Raw genomic sequence first — 26,809 nt, 5'->3', positions numbered from 1 at the left:
CTCTGACCTTTGCATTACTACTTAACTCTTTAAAGGTGTGAACTGAGGGCTAGGATTGTGGCTCAGTGGCAGAGTGCTTGCTTTGTACTTGTGGAGTACTGGCTTTGATTCTCAGCATCACATAAACATAAATAAATAAAGATATTTGTCCATCTACAACTAAAAAATATTTTTAAAAAGGTGTAGCATGAAAGTTGCAAGTACATATAAATATTCCAAACCCATCCATGATGCAAGATTTCAGTGCAATCTTAAATGCAGTTAACATCTCTAAACTAATTTTTCACATATAAAATGGAAATAAGAATAAATGCATCAAAAAAATCTAAGAACAGAAAATGCTAGTTCACTAAGCCGGGATTTTGATAGTAGATCTCTTTTTTATTTATGAGAAGTTCTGTGTGTGCTTGTGTGTATGCTGTTAAAAGTTTTCCTATCTTTGTAAGGAGAATTCTCAAAAAGTTAGTCAAAGAGGATAATTTTGACAGGCTATTTGAGCTGATAATAATAGATATGGGGATGAATATGCATGAAAAATAGAGATTTGAGATAACCTGCACTGAGCAATACTTTAATTCCAGGAAGTAAAATCTATCATCAAGTAAATGCACAAAGTTTTTATTTGTCAGAGTAATAGGAGGAATATGGATGAGGGAAGAGGGAAGGATTTTTTGAAGAGGTGGGATTTGTGCTAGGATAGTGTACTGCATAGAAAGCCAAATCTTATGCTTGTGATATACAATTAATTTTCTAATTACTCTCTGAAGGGGAAGTTGAAATAATTGCAATAAATTCTGAAAAACATCATTAAAACTCTCTGACATTCTTATTTAAGAGGTGGTAGAGAGAATGCTAAGGAGAGAAATAGCTGGGCTCAAGTCTCAGCCCTTTCTCTCATTTATATTACTGTACTGGGCAAATTATTTAACCTCTCTAAGCTTCAGTTGTATCATGTTCTTGATGGGTGTAATAAGCTCTCATCCCAACCATTTTCCAAACTTTTCTGTGGAGCTCAAATGAGATAATATATGTAGAGACGCTCTGCAGCTCACAAGGCATCACACAGATGCAGGGGATGATTTGTAAGGTACTTGTTACATATCCCCTCCCATGCAGCTGCCGTGTGACTGGATGCTACTACAGTACAGCAAATAACGTCAGGGAAAGCAATGACCAGTAGATGGATGAAGGCTGTTGCTTAGGGGAGTAGGTTAGATTTGGGAAGCATTTCTCAGAGTGCAGACCTGGTGGTAAGCTCTCTTAGTTGTAATAAGAGTCAGCATTGTTTGAATTTCATCCTGAACGTGACAACCTGCTGCTTGTTCATAGGTGAGTCACTCTTTCTTATAAATTTATAGTTGAATCGTGAGAAGCAACCTGTGCCTGACTTGTATGAGAGATCAATGAGGAAAATAGGAAAGAAAAAAAGTGGAGTGCTTTTGCAGTTGCTGCTTTTATTAGCCAATATTTTAAAAATAAGGAATACAAAATTTTAGGATTTCAAGTTAAAGGATCAACTAAGGACATGATTTATTTAGATTCTAAGAAAGATATTTATTGGTTTATAATGTGAGGAATCACATTTTATTGGGAAGGATAAATGTCAGGGCTAAAGGTTTTGGGAATTGAATTTCTAACTGTTATTTTCCAGCTTTATTAAGGCATATTTGATGAATAAAAATTGTATATATTTAAGGTTTGCATCGTGGTGAATTAAAGGTGTACATTGTGGAATGATTAACATGGTCAAAGTAATTAATATATTCTTCACTTCACATAGTTACCTTTTTTTGTGGTGAGAATACTTAAGATCTCTGTTTAATGCTTTACTCTTAGTAAATTCCAAGTGAGCAATACATTAACTGTAGTCACCATGCCATATGTTAGGTTTCCTGAGATTTTTTTTAATTGAATCTTTCCTGTTCATATTCATAAAAGGTCTATTTTGTCTGAGTTGAGTCTTACAAAGAAGTAAATGGAAAATATAAATTCTTTGTAATTCCACAGTTAAAATTAATTCATGATTTCATTTATATCTTAATAAATAGGGAAATATGCAATAGTATTTTCACCCTGTCATGCTATGTAGTAGGATTTTTTTTCATATTAAGTATAAGAGGGGGAGAAACATGAGGGAAAGGGAAGCAAGCTATTTTGTTTGTGAGATGATATTTATACAATGGCATATCCATAATGTACCTTAGTAGCTTGAGAAAGTGTAAATTTCTATAATAATATGTGTTATGGTTGTTATTATGGAGATTTTGCTAGAGATCTTTGCAAATACCACCTCAGGCAACAGTAGGAAATTCACCAAATTCAATGTAGTTTTCATATTTATCAAAATTGACGTTTATTATATTTTGGTTAACATCAAGTTATGGACTTAATTGGCTCCATTAACAAAATGTAGTAATGGTTATTTACTCATAAGAATTTAGTATTGTTTCTGAAAAATGGTGTATCATAAATGGAAGAAAAATAGATGAATGTGGAAAAACTTTGAAATCTCTGACTTGATATTAATAAACCCTACTACTGTGAAAACCCTTTGAAATCTGTGACGTGATATTGTTTATCCCTACTGCATATCAATAACACTTTTCCTTAAAATTAGAAGATATAAAATGATGTTATTATATTGTTATAGTCTGAGTTTACTTGTTTTCTTTTATATTTACATAAATAAATATATACCTGTATAGAAAATTTGAAGGGATAAATAGAAAAATGCTATGGAGTAATTAAACCTTGCCAGGTCTTCCTGATTACCGTTCAGTACACAAAGCTACTGCTAAATTACATATATCTTAAGAGGGAGATTGGCAACAATTATTAACAATTAGCACAGATTAGTTTATCAGATTAGCTTGCACATGCTGAACCCCTAGGGAATAATAACAAATGAAGTATTATTCCCTAGCTCCAAAGAAAAATATCTTATTAATTAAATAACAAAAAGTAAGATTTCCACAATTTGAATATGCCAGATCTAACTTGATTTCTGTTGTTGTAATGATTTTTGAATGATATACTCAAAATACACAAAAGTAAAATAATTTTAGCAGTTGAAATTGTGTTTTGGCTGTTTTATAAACTTATCTCAACAACAACAACAACAACTACAATAGCAACAACTATTACCTACAATTGTATAGTAAATATGTACAGATTGGGAAAACAGGAGAGAAACTGCTTTGAGACAGCTAGTAAAGGTGGCAAACATCTATCTTTGTAAAAGTGGACATGAGCCAGCATCTTTTTCCCTGCTTGATAACTTGTAATAGTTTAATTTTGTCTGAAGTGACGTATATCCATCCATACTTATAAAGCACTCATTGTTTTCTTTGTTGCTTCTACTGCTTCCCACTCACCATCACCTGCTTTCTTCTCTCATCATTAGTGTTTGGATGTTTTGTTTTGTTTTTCTTTGTTTTCCCTACCCCTTCTTATACCTAGATCCTGGGAGACAGAAACCTATGTGAGACTTCACAAAACTTCCTCCACTGGCCTGAGATGCTGTTTAAATCTGGTATGTATGGGGTTTGGTGAGAGCACTGCATGGGGTTGTGCCTGAGCTGCTTCTAGATCTGCTACTAAATCATTATGGGACCTGGAACAAATTTCTTCTATCTGGACCTCAGTTTCCTCATCTGTAAAATGTAGGAATTATATTTAATTATTTCAGGTTAATTTCAGCTACATTCATCAATCAATAATTCTCTTTGGTGGACCAGACAGCCTCTTTTTGGAATATGGAGCTTTTGAGGAAAGGTTTTCCAGTGAATGGGGATATTAATAAAATTTAAATTTAGTTTATTAAAGCTTTTAGATGGTTCCTTTGATAAAGGAATTCAAAATAAGTGTATTCACTCATCATGGTACAATATCTGACACCCACAGATTCATAGACACTTGGCACAGAAAAAGAAATATTTATGCACCCACGATATTGAGGAGGACTGAAAATTATGTGTGGATAATTTCAGCTTTGTTTAAAAGGAGGTTCACAAATTCACAAGGTTAAGGGATGCAGTATTCTGGTTATCATTTGTGTTCACATGAAACAAATTATTCTTCTAGTTTCATTGTCAACACCGGGTACTAGCTTTAAACAGGCATTATCTAAATCCACCAATAGTCAATTTGAGAACTACTTGAACTAATCCTGACAGTGGGAGAAATGGAGAGTAGGGATACAGGAGGTCCTAGTTCTAGCCCTCAGTTTTATGATCTGTAAAGTTAGATTAAGAAAGGAAAAGGGAACTTCCCACAAACGCTACGGAGGGCCACCTCTTCACTTAGGCTCAACATTCCGACGGCTCAGCATTCCATGGAGGGTGCCCATTATTCTGAAATCTATGATCACCTGTTGCTTCCCGCTTAGTTTTCTTCCCCTGAATTCATGCTCACTCGGTGTAGGTGTGTTGTGTGTGTTTAATCTTGTGAGAGTCTTTAAAGCATGCCCACTGATTTTCAAACAGTTTCTCAAGGAAAACAAACTTTTAAACAGCTTTTAAGTGCCTGGAAAAATCAACGACCAGTTGCCTGGCCAACCACTTCACCCCGCCCCCCACCTTGCCAGAGTCGGGCTAACGCTACGTCACCCTCAGCCCGCGGTTCCTGGTCCGTTGGCTGCGAGCGAGCCAGGACGGGGGCGTGGGGCGGTTGGGACTGTTCCTTCACAGACCTAACAGTCCGGTTGGCGGCTGAAGGGATCCAGGCCCAGGGCGTCCGAACCGATGGGATGGGGGAGAGGCAAGTAGCGAGGTTGCCTGCTGTAGCCCTCAGAACGGCTGTAGGGGGAGGCAGGGAAGCGTTTATAGCTCTGAGAACCATCTCCTCGAAAGCTCTAAACCGCGCTGCGGTCGGACGAGAACACCGGCATTTCGGAGGGAAGGAGATATATTTGACTACCTGGTCAAAAGCGGGGAGGCAGTACAAAAGACCAGACGTCTCTGGGTCGCCTGGCCTCAGGTGATCGCACTGCCTGGGTTTCTCACTAATTCTCTCCGTTTCACGTTGTGTAGATGGCGGTCTTGACAGACTAGTGGGGGATTTCGGTGAGGATAGAGCTGGGAAATATTTTTACGAGCTTACAAGGACCGGAAATAAGCCCGAACCGCGACTATTAAGTTGTCCAACTGACAATTTGGCGGGACGGGGATGGTAGTTTCATTGATTCTCGGAAGTGAAAGACTCTTCGAAGAGACTCCTTCACATGGATAGCGTGAGGCAAAACGAGGACAAAAAGGGAGGAGGGGGGGCATAAGCTCTGAGAAAGTGAACTTCAGCTGAACATGAGGAACATTTCTCAGCATTTTCGCTGTCTACAAGCACACACTACTGCCTCCGCAAGCTCTGGGCCCTTTCTGTTTGGCCATTCCAACCGCAGCAGGATGGTTGACCTTTTGATTAGATAACACCTCTATTGTTTTAATCCCCCTAGTCTATGATCACCTTTTGTGACCCCCCCCACCCCCGCAACATTATTTATATAATTCTTTTGTGGTCAAGTCAGCTGATGCTTTAGAAATTCTTTTTTGGTTAATTTTAAGTGTTAACACCTTATTTTCATAAATATGATTATTGGGACTTCTATTGTGCGTTTAAAACACAGTAAGCTTAATTAAAATGCTAACAATTAGGAGCCTTTAATTTCCAGTTTAGCACCCCACTCATGCTATAGTCCCAAGCCTTTCAGTATAAAGCAAGGTTAATTAGCTCTTTTCAAAGCTAGTCAACGTTCATTGGAATAGACTCAGGTCTTAAAGAGGGAAATTTTCCATTACCTTAGATCACTGATAGTTTATTTTTTAAAATTGTCTCAACAGTTTTTGTTTCCTTTCTTTCCTTCCAACCCAATTTTGTTCTTAAGAGCTGAAATGAAAACCCTTAGTGAATATTTTGTATAAACAAACGACATATTTGTAAGAGTAGAAAAAAGGACACAGTCCTTTTCTTATCTAGAGTGAAAGAAAGTAACAAACTGGGAAGGGCAAAACCAAAATATTTAGGTAGATTAGATAAATAATGTAAATATTAATTAGCTAAAAATAATAGACAAAATTATCCTGACTGCATACCAAAATCCCTTTTCCCCAAAAGTAGTCGTTTTTAGGTCATGTTATAAAAATCATGAAAAACACAACTATGCGTATTAAATTAGGAAATTCCTTTTTCTTGGCACAAGCATGCAGCACTCAATTGTTAGATATACTTGAATGAAATGAAATGGTTTCTATTTTTATTTTAACAAACTTTCTTCTGAAAGCCAGAACTTCCATAAGTTTTTTTTTTTTTTTTTTTTTTTTACTAACTTCATTTTTCCTTTTTTTTTTCCCACAGTAACTGAGAAAACTACACATTTCATTCTTGGAGTCCACCCAAATTTCCTTTCCTTTATCTCCCACCCTCCCCCTCTGTACAGCCTCTGCTACCCTCACAACTGCTGGATCTGGAAGACTCCTTGCTACTTTCATCGTGCTTTTTAAGACAAAAGATAATCGGACAGTAAGCATTAAAATTTTTTGAGATCTTCCTATTCCCTTAGTAGCCTTATTTTTCAGTCTGGGATTGTTCAACAATTATATAACTCCACTTCTTTTTGGAAGCTCTAAAACTGTGTTGCCCCATGCAGTAACCATTAATTTCAGTAAACTAAAATTAAATACAATTAAAATTGAGTCCCTGAGTCTCACTAGCCTTTTTAGCCATTTCTGTGGTGTGAAAGAGATTCAAATTTAAACCGAGTTTGCTTTTATTTTCCAAGAAATTTTCTTTAATAAGCAATCTTACAAATAATAAACAAAAATTTTGATAGTGATGATCTCATTAACATCAAATCCAGTTTTCATAAGCAGCAAGGTAAAGTTAAACACAAAATGCTCTACAGAAATTCAAGAAGTGGCCGTGCAATGCAGAGCCTTAATAAATTAAGCTAAGTGAAGAAAGGGAAAACATCACTATAACATTCATCAACTTTGGTCCCACTATTTAGGCTGGCAAAGTGAGACCTAAATTCACTTTTTTTTTTTTTAGGAAGTGCTTTGGCTCTGATTTTAGATAATTTGTTTAGCACAAATACCAATGGTTAACATTTTGCAAAAAAAAAAAAAAAAAAAAAAATTCTGGCCTCTGGTGATTAGACTGCCTGGATTTCTCACAGTCATAAAAATCAGTTAAAATAAACAAAAGGGGAAAGCTATTGATTCAGAAAGCATCTGCACTATCACAGTCTTATTTTTAAAACTGTCATTATTATGCCATTTTCTGCTTCTTCGCTAGAGTGCATTTTAAGAGCTGAGTAGTACAGCATGGACACTTCAAGCTGCAACAAATTGGAGTTTCACAATTACCAAAAATAACGATTATTCATATTTTTGTGATGAATGTTTTACCTTTTAGAAAGTATTTCATTTCTTTTTTTTCTCCTCATGAGTCTCACAAAACACTTTGATATAGGTAGAGCAAATATAATCACTTTTTTCTCAAGGTTCCTTTCTTTATTGGATTTTTTAGTTTGACTTTGATGGCACCTGTTGTATGAAACTCTTTTCCTTGCATTCAGCATAAACTTTTTAACATTTTAATTGTTGAGTAAGTAGGTTAATTAACAATTTTGTGGTTTTGATCCTTCTTAGTATATTTACAGTTCCTTTGGGATAGAAGTTGAGTGTGATATTTGAAATTTTTTATTTTACGAAACAGGCACTCAAAATAATAGTTTAATTATTATGTAATGGTGGAATATTTCCCTTCAAAATCCTACACACTCTAACACATGCTAATTGTAATTCAGTCTGTATGAATAGATAAAGCCTGAAGCTGATTAATGTCTATTATTCCATTCTTAGGTATTCAGATTATCAAAGTCTTAAACTTTGGAAGATTTTATCCATTCTGAGACATGGAACAAGTGTTTCATCATTTCCAACAAGATCCAACCGAGACTTCCTCTCCCACTGAAGTTCGTTTGTGGATAGAAGGTAAGATGTACTGAAACCTTTCAGAAGCTTCTCTTTCCTCATCACACTTCATCTTCTTTTATGTGCCCAGATTTCAAAAGAATATTCATACATAAAAACACATACTATTTTGTAGTCTTTTCAGAAGATGTTTCAATATTAAAAGTTTGCACCTAAAATATGCAATTTAGGGTCACAAGATTATGTTTTAATAAGCATATCAAATGAATAATTTATTTTTATTAATATCTTCTTGTATGAATATTGAAATGAATATATTAAATAAACTTTAAATTAGTATATTAATGTGTGATTTTAGAGTTAAAAGAATTAATATATGACTATGGGAAGCAACCAAACATTCTAAAATAAGGATAGTAGAGGAAAAATATAGCATGATAACATATAACATTTACACTTTTCTACTAGAAGAAACCAGTGCTCACTGATATTTCTGGGCTGTATAAAGGAATAGGTATGAAAGGAGGAGTTAAATGCACTTAATTTTATTACTAATTAAAATTTATTACACTTGATTAATACTTAATGCTTATAATCTTTCAAAGCAAATGTCATGCCTGCCTCCATCACTTTTTCACATTAACAGACACACACAGTGAATGTTTATTTATCCAGGAAGAAGGGAAGATCCCAAGACTTTATCACATCTCTTTATTAGCATCAAACCAATGAGTACTTTGAGATAAATTGGCAGTTTTTAGTATATTTAAGTACAGAAACTCTTCTAAAGATAATTAGTTACTATGAGGCTTTGCATTATTGCAGTGTTTTTTTCTTTACACTGTTATAAATAGTGGTTACTAAAGATGGTTTAGAATATTCTATGTTAAGTAAACAGAATTAAACAATTCATAGATAAAAATAACATTATTACCAAATTATGGTATCCTTAAAGTTTTGATTCTCTGTAAAACAGCTTCAATGTAAAAATATTTTTCTCACATTAAGTTGAAATGGTACAGTTACAGTTATCTAGCACATTAATATGAATAAAAATTCAGTATGAAATAATTTAAGTTTTGTCAAAATTATTTTTATGCAAAGCCACTTCAAATGAAGACAAACTTGCATTTTTGTTCACATTTTAGTTCTAATTTTTTTAAAAATTATATATATATATATAGCTGATGGATTTTTATTTTATTCATTTATTTATATGTGGTGCTGAGAATTGAACCCACATATGGTAGGCTAGTGCTCTACCACTGAGCCACAATGCTAGCCCTAGTTTAGTTTTTATGACAGAAAAATTAAGACCTCTGTAACCAATCTCACTCATTAGTGTATAAGCAGGTGCAATACATAAATGGAATAAGAACTTGGATCTTGCATTTGGAAGGAAATTCCAAGTTTTCCCAATTGCTATCCCTGGTTTTATTTCTGTGATTTTTTCCCCTCTAATTTCCCAACTTTGCATTCAGAATCTGCTGAAAAGACCACTAATGCAAGAAGATTGATATTTCTCTGTGCTACATAACACTTCATGCGCTTCTCAAAGCACTTTCTGCCTATTGTAATTGTGTGTATGTGTTTATGTGTGTATTCATGCATTTATGCACTCATGTTCTATATGTTCCTTATCAAACTCTAAGTTCTTTGAAGGCAAGATGTAACATTTTTTGTCTTTGCATCTGATAGCATAATTGCAATGTCCTGCAAAGAGTAGATGCTTAATAAATATTATTATTGACAAAATAATGAATTTAATATATCCCATCTCAATTTTTTCCTGTAAAATTGCCTTTGTGGCCAGAAACTTCCAAGTTGTCAAACATAGTTAACTTGTGCTTGGTATTAGGGGCATATTTTAATCAGTCATTGTAGAATAATATAATTCAAAAAAGTATGCTATTAATTATAGGCATCTAGCCTCGATGATTTCAATTTTCTCATCAAATATAAGATTAAAGATCCTTAACTTGCTAGTATCCTATCTTTGAGTTGGTCTGAGATTCATAGTAATATATAAAATTATTTTAAAGGTGAAGGATTCAGTTATCTAAAGAGGAAAACCTATGATGATTATACCGTTTTGACTTACAGAAGACCTTTTCTATGGCCAATTTAAAGGGAAAAATGGAAGCAAGCTAACAATATTTAAACTAAACATGCCAGGGGATTTGCAGGTAGATTTATTTTAGCATATCCAGGAAATCATGTTTACATAAGTCATTCTGTGATCATTATCCTTTCAACATTGTATATTGAAGTTTGGGTACAGTTTGAGACTCAAAAGTACTTTTGAAGAATTTTCTCTGATTTTGAGACTTCCAATGTTTATAAAAACTAGCATGTTCATTTGTTATTAAACAAAGGAATTTCCTAGATTTTGGTAAAATAGATGTGTGATTCAAATTTAACAAAGAGAAATCCTAAATCATTTGAGAGAACTAGACTGAGAATTTAGAGACCCCAGTTCTAGGCTTGATTGATCCACTAAATCCTATGTTGATCATAGATAAGTCATTTGACTTTTAGGAATCAGGTTTCTTTTTTCTCAAGTTGGCAACACAGATATACATGTTCAAGAGGTGTATAGTAATGAAAAGTAAAGAGAAATAAAATATTTTGTAAGAGTTAAAATGCAAAATAAATATGAGATGTATTTTATCATTTTTCTAACTTTATCTTACTAAAATTAACTATTATTATGTTGGTGGTGTAAAGTTTGGCAACAAAATTATAGTATCAGCAGCACAAACATATTGTTTCTCTTTATGAACCTTCTTGAATCTCACAGGTTTGTAAGATTGTTAGCTGTATCTACATATGGATTTAAATAGCATAAACCAGGTAGGTATACCATATATTAGAAGGCATTAATTAGAATTTAATTTGTTTTGAAAACATTTATTGGTTAGAAAGTGATGAACTAAACTGGGGAACTTGCAAAATTAGAAAATTATGAATTATAAAAATACTGGACACTTTATGACTTTTTGTTCCACTTTTGAAATATGATCATATTGTCAAATCACAGGCTATTCAAGATGTATTTGGCAGGGGAACAATTCCACTATAGTGACTATGACAATATTGATTGTATCATTCTGTATGTGCTTTGTGATTAAACTGAAGGGCTGATCAAAGGGTATAATTGTTTCAGTTGGAAAAAAATAAGTTTTTGTTATCTGTTACACAGAATGGTGACTATAGTTAATAATAATGTATTATATATTTCAAAATTTGAGAGTAGACTTTCAAGATTCTTACCACAAAATGGTGTTTGAGGTCATGGATATGCTGCTTTGATTTATTCATTCCACAATGTAAATGTATATCAAATATCACAATGTACCCATAAATAAATGCAACTATGATTTACCATCTAAAAATAAAATAAAACCCAAAATACTAAAACATAGTTAAGAAAGGTAAGTATGAAAACATTAGGAAGGAGACCAATGTAATCATTATGTACTATTCCCTGAAATAATAAAACATAAACCACATAGATTTGGGGTGTGATTGAATATAAATCCCAAGTTATGAAATCTAATGCTTTAAAATGAGAGAAAATTTTAGGGGAGGGGTAAGATTCATTCAAATGACACTTAAATTATTACTTGGAGATAACTGGAAGAGTGGCAGTACAGATATAGAGATTATTTGGAGGAACAAAACCAGATGTTATCCTTCCTCTAGATCTTTATCTCTCTACTTAAGCCTAGGGATGGAGATTTGGCTCTGATAATTTAACACTAGTTTGAGGTGGTACCACTATTTCTATAACTTTGAAGCAAGGCACCCTAGGGTAGAGTGGGAATGCAAGATAATAGTGGAATACAGGAAAATGGGATCCATAGAACAAACCTAAGGTGGAGAAATTGCCATTGAGAAATAAACTGGTATCAATTTTATATTTTTCCTAATTTATTATTTCTTCTCTTGGTGTATATAAAGGACAATTAAGTTTATTGGCATTATTTAAAATCACACTATATGTAATGTCATTTTATCTCTAACATCTCCAAACAGAACTAAAGAAGATTAATTGAAAAATATTGGAAAATTATTAGGTAAAACAAACTTGCAGTTTCTTTCACGTGCATTTACACCATCTTGACATGTACCTCTTCAATTAATAATTCTTCTCCCCTACCCCCACTCCTGCTCATCCTTCTCCTCCTCTCTTTCTTTCTTTATTTTTTGGTAGGAGGGATTGAACCTAGGGGCATTTAACAACTGAGCTGCATCCCCAGCCCTTTTTTTGTTTGTTTTGTTTTGTGTTGTTTCTTTGTTTCTTTGGTACCAGGGATTGAACTCAGGGGCACTGGATCAGCGAGCCACATCCACAGCCCTATTTTGTATTTTATTTAGAGACAGGGTCTCACTGAGCTGCTTAGCACCTGGCTTTGGCTGAGGCTGGCTTTGAACTCAATCCTCCTGTCTCAGTCTCCTGAGCCACTGGGATTATAGGCAATAGCCACCATGTCCAACTATTCTTCATTTTTATTTATTTCATTCTTATTGTTTTAATTATTATCTGGTCACAAAGCCTCTTATTATTTAAAGAATAAGTCCCCAAAGCCCTCTACCTACAGTAATAATAAGTCTATAACATAATAATTGTTGTGACTAGTATAGATTTGAAAAAAATACCCATTTAGATTGCCATATATGAATTTTGAGATCAATTAAAATATAAATTATTTTAAACCTCTGTATTTTAAAAAGCTATTTATTTATAATTTTTAACAAATATAAATTGCAAAAATGAAAATCATGAAACAACACCCATCACTCTTTACCCCAGTTCACCTATTGTTAACATTTTATCCCACTCACTTGATTTGTACATGTTCTCTTGTTCTCTCCACCTCACATTTTTATTTTACTGGAACATTTAGAGTTATGTTAGTACATAATGCTTTGCTGCTGAATTCTTAATGCTATATTTCCTAAGAATAATAATTTTTTCTTCTATTCCATAGTACACTTATTAATAATTTTATCAATATACTTTTCCCCTAAATAATTATTGCTATATTTTCTAAGAAAATAATAATTTTCTCATGTATCATAGTATAGTTATCAATAATTTTATCAAAATTTTCAAAAATTTTAAGTACTCCTTCATTTGTAGTCTGATTTTGTGAATTAGTTTCATAATGTTTTCAGCATTTGTATTCCCTTCAGCACAACTTCCAGTTTTAGATTAGATATTTCATAGAGCTGTCAGCCTCTTTTAACAAAAATATTTCCATAGCCTTTGTCTTTTATGATATATACTTGGAAAAATAAATCCACCTATTTTTAAAAAATAGAATATTCCTCATTTAGGTTTGTCTGATGTTTCTTCATGATTTGATTAAAATAATTATTTCTTAGCTAGAATATGGAATAGGTGACATTGTTTCCTTCTCAGTTTATAACCTGTGGAAGCATATGATATATATTTGCCTCTTATTGGTGGTGCTAGTATTGATATCAGGTTAAAGGTATTGCTTGACTTTGACATAACACAATTACTGCCTTTTTCTCCCTTGTAAACAATAAACAGTCTGTGGGGATACACTTTAATATCATGAAATATTCTCTTTATCATTGACTCTGTATCTATACTTAATATCTTAAAACAGTAAATATTTATGATTTCAGTTTCTGTGGATCAGGAATTCAACAGTGCAGTGGTTATGTAGTTCTGGCTTACAGTCTCTCAGGATGTTGCACTTAAAGTGTTATATAGAAGCTGGAGTCATCTGAAGGCTTACCTGGGCCTACAGAATCCTCTTCCTGATGGTTCATCTTCATGCCTGCCAAGTTATTGCTAGAACTGAGAATACCTTAGTATCTTGCCACGTGTAACTCTACATAATGCTACTTGAGTGTGTTCATGACAGGACAACTGAATTCCCCCTAAAGAAAGTGATCCTAGACAGAGAGCACAAAGAGAACAGTATCTCCTGTGACTTAGTCTTGGAAATTAAACACAAAAATCTGCATTTTTAAATGATATAAAGATTTTTACTGTTAATGTACAATCTAGTGCATGTTTTTACAAAAGGTCATAGGAACTTTCCCTAGCATAAGTTTGGGAAGACAAAACAGTCTTTTACTGGTGGTTTGGACCTTCTTCAAAGCATATAGTGGCAATGCATGTACGTAAATACAACATTCACACTCTAAGGAAGGGCTTTTAAGAACATCACTGAAAAATGCCAAGCATATTTACTATCACAAGTTTACAATGCACATTGCCACAGTTAACCATTACTCTAACCTTTATTTGATGTATTTTTCTATGTGGAGAAAAACTGATGTTGCTTCAATTTGAGTTTTTCTTTCTTGAGATTATTCCAGACTTCTTAGTACCAGTTTCCTCTATTTAGAACATTTATGTCAATAGAATTAAAGGTAAATACTCTCACAGATGGAAGGTTTAACCATCATCTCAGTGCTTCAGCCTATTCAAAATAGTCATATTCCTCAATGCTTCTTTCTTTCCTGATTTATTAGATCTATAATTGACAAAATTTATAAAGATTCCTGGTATACAACATGATATTTGATATGTGTATATATTATGAAATGACCATAACAATCAAATTAATTAAAGTATCTGTCACCACACTTAAATACCATTTGTGTAGATGTGTATTGTTGATTTTTAAAAATAGAACTTACTGTGTGATACAGCAATCCCACTTCTGGGAATATATCCAAAGGAAATAAAATATTGAAGTGATATCTTTATTTCCAACTTCTGGGAATATATCCAAAGGAAATAAAATATTGAAGTGATATCTTTACTTCCAGTGTCATTGCAGCACTATTAACAATAGTGAAGATATAGATACAATGTTCAGCGATAGATGAATGGATAAAGGAAATCTCTCTCTCTCTCTCTCTCTCTCTCTCTCTCTTTCACACACGCACACACACACACACATGTGCACACACTTGCACACACACACAGCAATATTATTCACTCTCAAAATAAGAGATTTCTGCCGTTTGCAACATAATGGGTGAATCTGAAATACATTATGCTAAGGTAAATAACTAAGACAAAAACAAATGCTACATGATCTCATTTACCTGTGGAATCTTAAAAAAACATAATAATTTCATAAAAGCAGAGGGTCAAATGTTGGTTGCCTGTGGCTGAGAGTTGGCAAAATAAGAAAAGATTAGTCACAGTGTTGACTTTCAGTTGTGAATAAATCCTGGGCATCTAACCTACAGCATAGTGATTATAGTTAGTGTTTAATGATCTGATATTTTTAACTATTTTAATAGATTTTCTCACAGTGTTGGTAGGCTTATATAATTTACAAAGTATGACAAAGAGTCACTGAGGTGACGATTTATATCAAAATTGTGCTCATACTAATAGAATGTGGCATAACTGAGTCAATCTCTTCTTTTGATTTTGTCTAGTGTTCTATTACGTGACCTTAGCTAAGTCTTCCTAATATATCAGCAAAATCATCAATAAAACATAAAGCTAGAGATCTCTAGGATTTCATCTAATCCTGACAATGTATGTTTACATTGTAATTTGATAGTAGGAGAGCTCAATTTAAACTCAAGTAAACACTTGTTTTGCTGGAATCATCAGAGCATCAATCAAATTAGAGACTCACTATTAAATGTGTTTGTGGAGGTATGTAACACAAGTCAGCTAAACTATGTTATGTCATATTGTCAAAAGTATAAACTATTTCTATTGATTTATTGACAATTTTATTATCTTACATTTAGTTCAATTCTTAATTAGGGCATGATACAATTTAATTGATTTTATTAATTTTAGAAATGTTTAAATCATTTTTATGTGAAAAAAGTGCTAGTAAATTCTCAGATGAAACTTTGTTATCCTTCTCAGTAAGTTGTGAAACTCCTCTGAATAATTTCAAGATAATTTTTGTATCCCCTTTACTATCTTCCCATTATACCTCTACTTTCTATCATTTCTTATTCAAAAATTAGTTAATGGTTTAGTCATTGACTGGTTGCATCATGTAAAGGAAAATCTGATGCAAGTGTAATTGAAGCCCTAGTTTGAAATTTTAAATATTGAGGTTGTATTATGTTACTTGACTAACTAGACCACACTTGGGTTTCCAAGGCTATTATGGGAGAATTAGTTCTCATAAATTTTATCCATCAATCGTTTCCTAAGCTTTTGGCCTGATCACCTCTAAAATCTCAATTCACAATAAAGATTTGTTTTATAAAGTTTACAAAAATGTATTCATAACATTTTCTTTCTTCAGGAGATAGTGGGATATAATTATAATGATGTAATATTTTATAATAAAGCCCAGGCTGTATAAAGCAAATACATAAGGAGAAGATTAGTTTTCTTGATACTACTATTTCAATTAGATAGAAAGAGACCAACTTGTTTTCATTTACACTGTGTATTACTTCTTTGACTAATAGTAAAGATGAAGCTAATATATAAATCTTTGATAATACAGTACAATGCATAAAATTACCACTTAGTTATTTCCAGATATCATGATCCAGCTTTATTATAATAATTTATTTACTTTCACATTGTAAATTGGGTCCTTGGGGATTTGCCTTAGCTCTCAGAGTTCAATACACTTGTTTTATTTAAGTCTGTATTATAATTTTCAATGACCTATGATAGTGCATAGGAGATGACTTCTTAATCAGTTAATGTACTCAAATCCTAACCCATTTATAAATCTGGTGAGACAGATGGACTCTTTTAAAATGTGCATTTTCTCTCTATTTGAACTTAATGTCTATTAAATAGTTTCTACACCAAGATAATAGACAAAGAAATCACAATGTATGATGAGTAGCTCTTTGACCCTTTTATTCTATAACTTCTCCCATACTTCTAACATAATTCTATTCAGGGAAACTAAGCAATCTCTTCTAAATAGGAAGTTAGAATTTAATATCATATATAAACAGAGAAAGCATGAAGGCATAAAGTCTAGAACCAATTCCCCACATGAAGAATAGCCATTGCCCTAGTGGTTTTTAGAGTTACTAGGGGATTAGGTACAACTTAGAGTAATTTAATATAAATATATATATATATATATATGTGTGTGTGTGTGTGTGTGTGTGTGTGTGTGTGTGTGTGTGTAATATTATAACAGCGGTAGTTACCACCAGTTTGAAATAATTTGCCAAGAATTTTTATTGATTTGACTCTTTGAGGACTTTCAATTTCTCCTTGAATGGGTGATGACAAGGTGGTTCCGTTTACAATAATCCCTATATCTAATTTCCTAGTTTTCTTCTAAAGTAACTCTATGAACAAATATTATGAGGCTTCTATATTTCCCCCAGTCCATAACATGACCTCAACAATCATGAGCTTCTGAATTTTTGAGTTAGCTAAGTTAGTGGTCTTAAATTATTTCTTGTAATGACTTGTTTCTAAAAGGACTGAGAATATCTCAATATTGGGTTTTTAAATTGAACAGTGAGTTCCTAATAAAGTGAATCATAATTATTTCAATCCAATTTATATACACAGTTTTTGAACCCAGTATTTTCCTTTGATAATGAAAGCATAAGTTTCTGTTTTATTTACTTTTGTTTAAAATAGATTTACTCTTAAGGAGTTTTAGGTTCATACATAATTGAGATGCAAGTACAGAATTCACACAAATTCCTCAAAACACTCACAGCCTTCCCCACTATTGATACTCTGTACCACAGTGGTATATTGTTACAACTTATGAAATAATATTGACGCATCATTATCAATAAAAGCACATGGTTTGCATTGGGGTGTACTCTTGATGTGGCACATTTTATTGGCTTTCATACATCTAAAATTACTAAGATCTAGCTGGACTGGTGGAGCACACCTGTAATTCCAGTGGCTCCGGAGGCTATGGGAGGAGCATCAGGAGTTCAAAGCCAGACTCAGCAAGTTAGTGAGGCCTTAAACAAGTTAGGGAAATCCTGTCTCTAAATAAAACCGAAAACAAAATGGCTTTTACCATGAGTGGCTGTAGGATGCTTTCAAAAGATTGTTCTGCTTCTGTTGAAGAAGTGTGAGGATTTTGTCCAACTTTGGTGTGATGCTGACTTCAAAAACAGTTATGGAATGAGTTAGGAAGTGTTCCCCCACTTCAGTCTTTTGTAGAAGACTTTAGAGAACTGGCATGATCTCTTCATTAAGTGTTTGGTTGAATTTACAAGTGCACTCCTCATGGCCTGGTGATTTATATCTCAATAGGTTGTTAAACATGGATCAAATTTATTTCATAGATGTATGTAGTGCTGAGGATTGAACATAGGGCCTCGCACGTGCAAGGCAAGTGCTCTACTGCTGAGCCACAACACCATCCTCTAACTTTGTTTTTTATAGACGAAATAAAATCAAGTCTTAGTTTTTGATGCACCTCGACAGTCTGTGTCTTAATTGATGATTTTAGTTTTTGGTATATTTGGACTATTATCTCCCATAGTTATTGTTTTCTGTATATTAACTTTTTTCTCCATTTTTTAAATTTTGTGGTTGTCTTTGAACATTTTGGATAATTCAGTTTTCTGTTGTTTCTTAGCCTATTATTTGTACTCATTTTTGTTTATTATTTTTAACATTTCCAAAGATTTCTATAGTTTTACTTTATTAATAATCCAAGACTGTTTCAAACAACACTACACTGTTTCACAGATAGTACAATACCTTATAATAACCAAGTACTCCTAATTCCTTTCTCCATGTCTTGTATCATTACTGTATTTTATTTCCTTACACATAGGCTATAGTAATGGAATAAATTTTTGCTGCTATTATTTTGTGCAAAATTTTGTTTTTTAGATCAATTAAGAGTGATCAAATTAAATTTTTCTTACCGTAATTGTCCCCTTCTCTATTGATGTTCTTTTTTGATGTTCCTTTTATTATATGGATCCATATTTCTGACCTACATTATTTTCCCTCTCCCTGAAGACCATACTTTTATATTTTTTGCAAGGCAATCCACTAGGAATCTATTCCTTCATTTTTGTGTGTGTGTGTGTGTGTGTAAGAATGTCTTAGTTCCTTTCTCTTTGAATGGTAATTTCATAAGATAAAACATTCCAGTTTGCTATTGAAGATTTTTTGTTATGTTTTCTTTATTGATTTATCATTTGGTCTCATTTTTATTGAAACACATATTTTATATGTTTTAAATTATTTTAAAATATTGTTTTTTTAAATTATTCCATCAAAGTGTATGTTTCAGGAACACTTGAAAAGAATGTATAACTCTTGCTTTCTGTGGGACATTCAGGAAATTTAAATTAACACTTGTTGTTTGATGATATCATTGAGTTGTCCACTTAGTGAATTCTTGTCTACTTGTTTTATTGCTTGATGGGAACAGTGTGCTGAAATTAATAACTATAATTTTTGCTTTTTAAAAAATCTGTTTTCTATTCTATAAGGTTCTTGAAAGGCAGATCTATTGCCAACTGTTTATCTAAATTTTAAGGCAGATCTACTGCCAATAGGTTATCTAATTTTTTTCCATCTGAGAAAGTCATTTGCCCTTTATCCTTGAAGGATAATTTTGAGGGCAAAAAATTATAATTTGATGTTGGTTTTATTTTCATCTCAAATCTTAAATATTTCACCCCACTTTTTTTGCTTGAATTGTTTCTCAGGAGAAGATGGGTGTAATTTTTACATTTATTTTTCTATAGCTTTTTAAAAAATTCTTGCATCTTTCATAGTCTTTGTATTTATTTTTCTGCAGTTTAGATATATGACTAGGCATTTATTTATTGGTTTGGATTTGCTTTATTCTTGACTTTTATTCTTCTAATGATTGTTTAAGCTTTCTGAAAAGTTGCTGGTTGTTGTATGGCATTATCTGGTGGATATTTTCAATCATTATTTTTTCAAATATTGCTTTTGTTTCTTACTTCTTTTATCAAAAATTATACCTTTACTGTCATCCCACTATCCCTAGACATTGGTATGTTTATTTAAAATTTTCTAGCCTTTTAATTTCTTTTCAGTTTTGGCAGTTTTCATAGTCATATCATTAATGTCTGGGATTCTCTAAGTTGTATTGAGTCTATTAATGTATCCATTAGTATCATTCTTTATTTGTTACAGTTTATTTTGATTCTTACTTAGAATTTTTGTCTCTCTTCTAACATTAGCCATATGTTCTTGTGTGTTGTCTACTTTTTTTCCCATTTGATCATTTACTGTTTTTATCATAGTTGTTTTAAATTCACAATCCAATAATTCTAACAACAAGCCATATCTGCTTCTGTTTTTGATTCTTGCTTATCTTTTCTAGTTGTGATTTTACTGTTTAGTATGTATTATAATTTTTTGAAAGTGAGAAATGGTGTACTACTGTGTAAAACATCTCTAGTAAATGTGGTTTTACTGATATGCTGATAAGTGTTTAGTGAAAAGGAAGCATTTTATAGTTTTATGATTTTGACAAGCCTGTGTCCCTTTGCTATAATCTTCAGAAGTCCTTTCAATTTTTCCCTTTCTTAGCTGGGACAGTATGGGTAGCAGGGGCTGGAGTTTGATATTTCTCTTCCTTTGTGAGGAAGGCTTGAACATGCCTTGTCTTGTTTTCATAAAGTCAATTTTATTCCTATAAATCCCCAATAGATTAATGCCTTCATCCATTTTCTATTGCTGTAATGAAATATATATATGACTCTTTAACTTAATAAGCAATAGAACTTCATTTTATTCATGCTTCTGTGTGGGAGACCATCCTTGCACATGACCGAGTTTCCTCCCTGGCTGAGTGTGAGGTGCTCAATCACTTTTAATTTGGCAGAGCTTTCCTCACCCTTCTTGGGTTCCAGAGCTTGTCATGTGGAGGCGTGTCCCACCACTGCCCCAAAGATCCAATCATCACACATGACCTTGCAACACTGCCCCCCTTGACCCTCATTGGATGGGATTTTCCCCAGAATTCTTTATTCCTCAATAAAAGCCCTCTCCCTAGAGTGCTCCGCGCTCTCTCGCTAGCCTCTTCAGTAAAACCCTGCTGCCCCTCTGGGGAGCTAGAGTCTGAAGGTTCAAGGAGCTATCCTGGAGCTGGTTCAAAGGTAAAATGGTGTCTGTGTCTTTAATTTAAACTCCCTTAGGATTTTCCTGAGTGACTGAACAGTTCTCACTGTGCTGGCTGCGGACTAAACTTATGGAGGTTGGGAAATCCAAAAAGTGGCACTAGCATTTGCAAAGGAATTTAATGTTGCATCAACCCATAGTGAAAGGCAGAAGGACATATGAGCAAGGAAGACAGAGTAAATGGGCCACATTTATCTTTCTTTGAGGTACCTGTTTCCACAAAAACAAAAACAAATAAACAAAAAAACAAAAACCAAAACTTTGTCTTGTGATAAGAGCCTTAATCCATTCATTAAGGACAGAGTCATACTATCACAACAGTGAGTAGATTTCAACATGAGTTTTAGAAGAAATATTCAAATCATAGGCTCTGGTAAACTAGTTACTCTTTCTTTCTTTTTTTTTTTTTTTGGTGTGCTAACCATACACTCTACCACTGACTCATATCCCTAGTTCAGTAGCTTTCCTTCAAGACAGGCCTTGTTAAGAACAGAGTGATCCAATTTATTTCAAAATGCTTACTTTTCTCCTTCCCACTGCAGGAAGCATAAGAGGATTTTTCTTTGATATCAACTCTGAGAACCTGGTAGTGCTCAAGGTAATAAGGCAAAACTTAAAAAAAGTTTGGGAGTCCCACATTGACTGGGTCTCCATCCAGCAACTCATCAATAATGGTTTACGTTATCTTATTCTAGCTCCTGTTCTCATTAAGGTGTTTTTATTTATGGGTTTTTGCTCTGGTAGGTTGTGATTCTTTTCATCTCTTTGGTCTCTTCAGTTTTGGATACAACAGTTTGCTCTATGAATTTGACTGACAAATATAAAGAATTGTTGATTTTTTCAGTTTGTTCAAATTTTTACTTTTTTGTTAGGATGGAATCATAACTTCCAAATTTCTTATATGCCAGATTGTAAACTAGAAGACTTTCAAGGTTCAGATTTTCAAATTTTAGTGAAAAGAGTCAAGAGTAGGTTTGTTGCAATTTTAAATATTCAAGTGTCCTCCATGTCAAACCTGAACAGAACTGAATGTATAATTTTCTTGGAAATATTTATACCTTGTGTTCATTATTGAATGAAGTAACTGTCTAAAAGCTAAATGTAGGAAGTAGATAAATTTTTCTTTGAAGCTTGGAATTTTCATTTGTTCTTATTCTCTGATAAGGACAATATCTATCACTAAATCCTAGGGGGATTTTTAAAAATAATTTTAAATTTCCAGTATGAATTTAAGTAGTTCTGATATCTCTACTTTATCAGAGTGGCCATACTCTGGGTTAATATCACAAAATTTCAAACTGATAAAAATATACATATGTGTAAATTACTAATGCCACCTTTTTTAAAAAATACATTTTAAGTTGTTGATAGACTTTTATTTTATTTATATATTTATGTGTGGTGCTGAGAATTCAACCTAGTACCTCACACATGCCAGGAAAGTGTGCTACCTCTGAGCCAGAGCCCCAGCCCCCTAATGCCACCTTTGACAAGAAAACTAAATCATAAGAAAGGCATACATAAAATTTTGTATGTGACATGAGTTGACATGCACAGATAGCTTGCACAAAAAAATTGTAAAGAGGAAGAATTCTTTCAGCATGTAAAGGCATCTCTGAAGGAACATATGTTCATCCTTAATAAGAAAGGTATACAAAAAATTAGTAGGCAATTTAGTTTCCATTGATCCAATTTTTGATAATCATACATTTACTTTAAAAGTGTTACTTAATATGTAATTACCTCATTTCTTCCAGGCTGAAGGGATGGTGGGTGAAAGGAGGGCCAAGAACTGGAGAGAAAATGCTGCTGCTGGCATTGGTTGTGATCTTCAGTATTCTCATCACATAATCCCTAACAAATCTTTGGAATATTTTGCTTTTAATTAAATTGCTACCTGCATTATGACTGCTTGACACTAACTATGAAACTCCCCAATTTCTTAATCTGTTGGTACCATCCCTGTCCCAGTATTTTTTGTTTGATCAGCTCCTATGCCTAGGGAATATAGCATGTTAAGTATTAATTTCCTATGAGGAAATTTTTTTAATTGCAGAGAACTCTTGTGAAAGAGGTAGAAATATAAAATGTAACCTTTTATTTCTGGTATTACTGTATGTGAAATTTAGAAACTTCTTCAATATAAAATAGCTTTCAGGTATTTTTTGGGAACTTAGCTATTTATATTCCAAAGCAGGGATAATACCTAGTATATTCCAAATAAGAAACTGATATTCACCCTGGGTACGATGCTGATATTCACAAAGCACAATAGAACACCAACTTGAACTCATGAAAAAGCTGCTTGTTAAAATGTATTGACTTGGGCTTGGGATATATCTCACTTGATAAAGTGCTTACTGAGCATGCACAAGGCCCTGGGATCAATCCCCAGCACCACAAAAAAAGAATTGTAAAATTATTTACATTTAAAGTCTTTTCAGTATTGATGATATTTGAGTTTTGAATCTATATAGACTATCCCTTCCATCTGGAAGAAGTGCTTTCTAAAATAATGATACTTTCAGTATAATTAATTGGGACTAATTTCTGATGGGATGTATATACCCTAAATAAAAAGGTAATATATATTGTGTGTGTACTGAGAAAACGTGGAGATGGAAAAATAAGAAAGTAACAATCATCCATAAGTTTTAGATAATTTTATCTGCATAAATGCATGAAATTGAATGATTTACAACACTGGATGATTCAGGTATCATCTTCAGGATTCTAGGCATTATCTTGCAATATATTTGTAAAACATGTGATTTAATTTTACCAGTGATTGAATAAAAAGTTAAAGCCTTTTTTGGGGGATAGATTTAGAGGAGGATATGTATTGACTTCATTGTGAATTAGGTATCAAATCCATCATGAAAATATCATTTGCAAAATGGATCAAAAGTGAAAAGTCTATTTTTTTTACTGTCATTTTTCCTCATGAACTCATTCAATATGAATTTCTCTAACACAAAAGTTATGCAGGACACTGTTTTTGGTACTGAAGTTTATTCAGGGATACATCAAATGACATTTTTCTATTCAACTTCATTTAAATACTGATTATTACGAGAGAATATAACATTCTCAGATAAATATTATTTCAAATATCAAATGCCAATAGCTCTTCTAAGATTTTGGACTAATGGTCATCTGCACTCATGAACATTTTATATCATGTGGGTTATTAGAAAATGGAGACGATACTAAAAGGTAAAAACTAGTTCTGGGATCTAGCACTCTACACTACACTACACTACACTCTTGGTGATGTGTGCACACACATACACACCGAAAACTAACACTAGTCTACTATAGCATATGATGAGAGTGATAAAGGAAGTAAATTAGTTGTTTTATAGAAATTTTAGACTGCAGTCTCCATAATGGCCAACCTCCTACATCAGGGTGGTCCAAAACAACTATATTCTTTCTATTTGAATATCTTTTATTTTTCATGTTCTCACCATAATAACATTTTAACTGGAATTTCCTTCAAGTCATTCATGGAATTCTTATTTCTAAACCATGGTTTAGTGCAAGATAAATTTATGACTTTGGGGTTTGTTGTAATAACATATTGGAGAAGAGAGGGAGAAAATAGAGCAGTTTTAGAATCAGATTCAGCTCTACTTATCATTTAGATTGAATTCTATAGGGAATAATCAGCATCTACAAAGACCTTCAGAGTCAACCAAGCTGGAATACTGGTGAAGTATTAAAAACAAGAGAGGAAAGGCAGATTGAAGAATAATTGGAAAAGAATTCTCTTACACTACCATACATTCTATGAAATGAGAGTTTAGAGAGAGTGAACAAAGGTAAGACTAAACTTTACAGAGGCAGAGGATTTTGTACAATTTTCTGTTGTTAGGAACCAAGAAAAGGTATTTTAATTTCTCTATTCAAAATACAAATTCATTCAACTTCTCATCTCCTATAATGAATCCTTAACATTTAGTTAACATAAACTTTTTGTAAACACAGTAATTGAATTTCCCTTATGAATACAGTGGCATTTGTAAAGAAAGAAAAATTGGCCTCTGGGAATACTAAAATTAGAGATATTTCTGGTAAAATTTCTGAGTTCCATTCATATGGATAAGTATTTCCTAAGCTTCCTGAACATGTGAAAGAGATTTCTTTATTACTTAATTATAAAAGAAAAGGGGCACCTTCTGTAACACTTGTTTGTGGATGCAGAATTTAATACGTAGGATAGAATACAAGTGTTTTCATTATTTAAATATTTTATGTTTAATAGAGCAAAATTCAGTTTTTGGTTTTCTGGGATGAATTTGTAGAAGTGACTATATATATATATATATGTGTGTGTGTGTGTGTGTGTGTGTGTGTGGGTGTATATTTATACACACATGCATACATACACATACATACATATATAATTTTTATATATACACATATATTTGTAGTTGGACACAATACCGTTATTTTATTTATTTATTTATTTATTTTAATGCGGTGCTGAGGATTGAACCCAGCACCTTGCATGTGTTAGGCAAGTGCTCTATTACTGAGCCACAACCTCAGTCCCTGGAATTGACGTTTTGACTATAACTTTCTATCAGGCTCTGTTTATTCTCCAACTATAGATATAGAATATTGAGTGAGAATCAAATAGGAAATATGTGCATTAGTAAGTATATTGAAGTATATGACCAGACAGTTGTATGTTTTTTTAAAGTTAGGATTATGTAACTTCTAGTACAAGGAGTAATGGACCAATTCTCTTTCCTTTAAAAGGTATTCAATCACATTTCTTTAGAAAAAGGTGGACTAAATAAAATATTTTAGTAAGGACCAATAGGAATTTTAAACAACTTCCCTCTTCTTTCCTTTCTCAATCTTCTCCCTTTAGTGTTGTAAAGAGAATGGAATTAATATACCTTGCCAGGTTTCTAATATGCAGAACCCATTTGACTATTCAGAGCCTGTTTCTTCATTGTTAACTGGGAAGAAAATATAATCTTCTTGCCTAGCAGAGTATTTGCAAGAATCATAAGAGATTATGTTGTGTATACAATCACTTTATATGTTATAAATTGTGAAATAATAATTGTATCCTACTATTTACATTCCTTTGGGATATATTTTCTTATTAAAATGTAGATAACCAGTGTTTCATATTTTTATTTCCCTGATACTCAGTGATTTTCTTGTGATATATTGTTTTGATTTGGGCCATTTCATTTTTCTCTCTCTCTATTAATATCTTTCTTGCTTTTTGGAAAACCTTTCTGAAGGATTCAGTAATCAGAACAAAATTAATCAAGTAAGATACAAAGGAGGGGTGGCCTAGGCATATTTGAGTTAACGGATTTTAGTTTAGTTTTCCAAATACAGTAGTCGCTTGGGGGAGAAGACTGTTGTGTTTTCTTTTTTGAATCAACTCTCTGTGTTGGAAATGTATTTGTTCTTTTTGATGTTTTTTTTTTTGTGTGTGTGTATATATATATATGTAATTCCACTGATAAAGTCATATACTACTTAAAATATCCCCAAACATTTCCGCCTGTGCCACTTCAAAGTCTTTATTCCCCAAAGATAACTAATTTTCTTAGTTGGCTTGGGCTTTATAACAAAATACCATAGACTGGAAGGCTTAAGCAATAAGTATTTATTTCTTACACTTTAGGAGCCTGGGAATGCCAAGATCAGGGTGCCAGGCCAGTTTAGTTTCTGATGAGGGCTCTTTTTCAGGCTTGCAGATGATTGCATCATGCCATCATGGGGGAAGAAAGGGAATTCA

The 26,809-nt window shown here is 32.9% G+C and overlaps 1 protein-coding gene across 2 annotated transcripts in view; it reads left to right on the top strand.

The window, feature by feature from the left end:
• Positions 1 to 1,194: 1,194 nt before the first annotated feature.
• Positions 1,195 to 26,809, top strand: part of LOC101958962 (connector enhancer of kinase suppressor of ras 2) — a 457,679-nt gene continuing 432,064 nt past the window's right edge. Inside the window, exons 1-3 of one of the 2 annotated variants that reach the window (XM_040282705.2) lie at positions 3,413 to 3,532; positions 6,349 to 6,513; positions 7,857 to 7,988. In XM_040282705.2, coding sequence (XP_040138639.2) covers positions 7,910 to 7,988 — 79 coding nt within the window. In that variant the 5' untranslated portion in view covers positions 3,413 to 3,532; positions 6,349 to 6,513; positions 7,857 to 7,909. Of the gene's footprint in view, positions 1,330 to 3,412; positions 3,533 to 6,348; positions 6,514 to 7,856; positions 7,989 to 26,809 lie in introns of those variants that run through there. The other variant, XM_078034585.1, reaches the window with a different exon arrangement.

The sequence above is a fragment of the Ictidomys tridecemlineatus genome, chromosome X (assembly GCF_052094955.1).
Source record: "Ictidomys tridecemlineatus isolate mIctTri1 chromosome X, mIctTri1.hap1, whole genome shotgun sequence".
NCBI classification, from domain to species: domain Eukaryota; kingdom Metazoa; phylum Chordata; class Mammalia; order Rodentia; family Sciuridae; genus Ictidomys; species Ictidomys tridecemlineatus.
The sequence above is the reverse complement of the archived record's forward strand: the minus strand, read 5'-3'. Positions and strand labels throughout refer to the sequence as shown.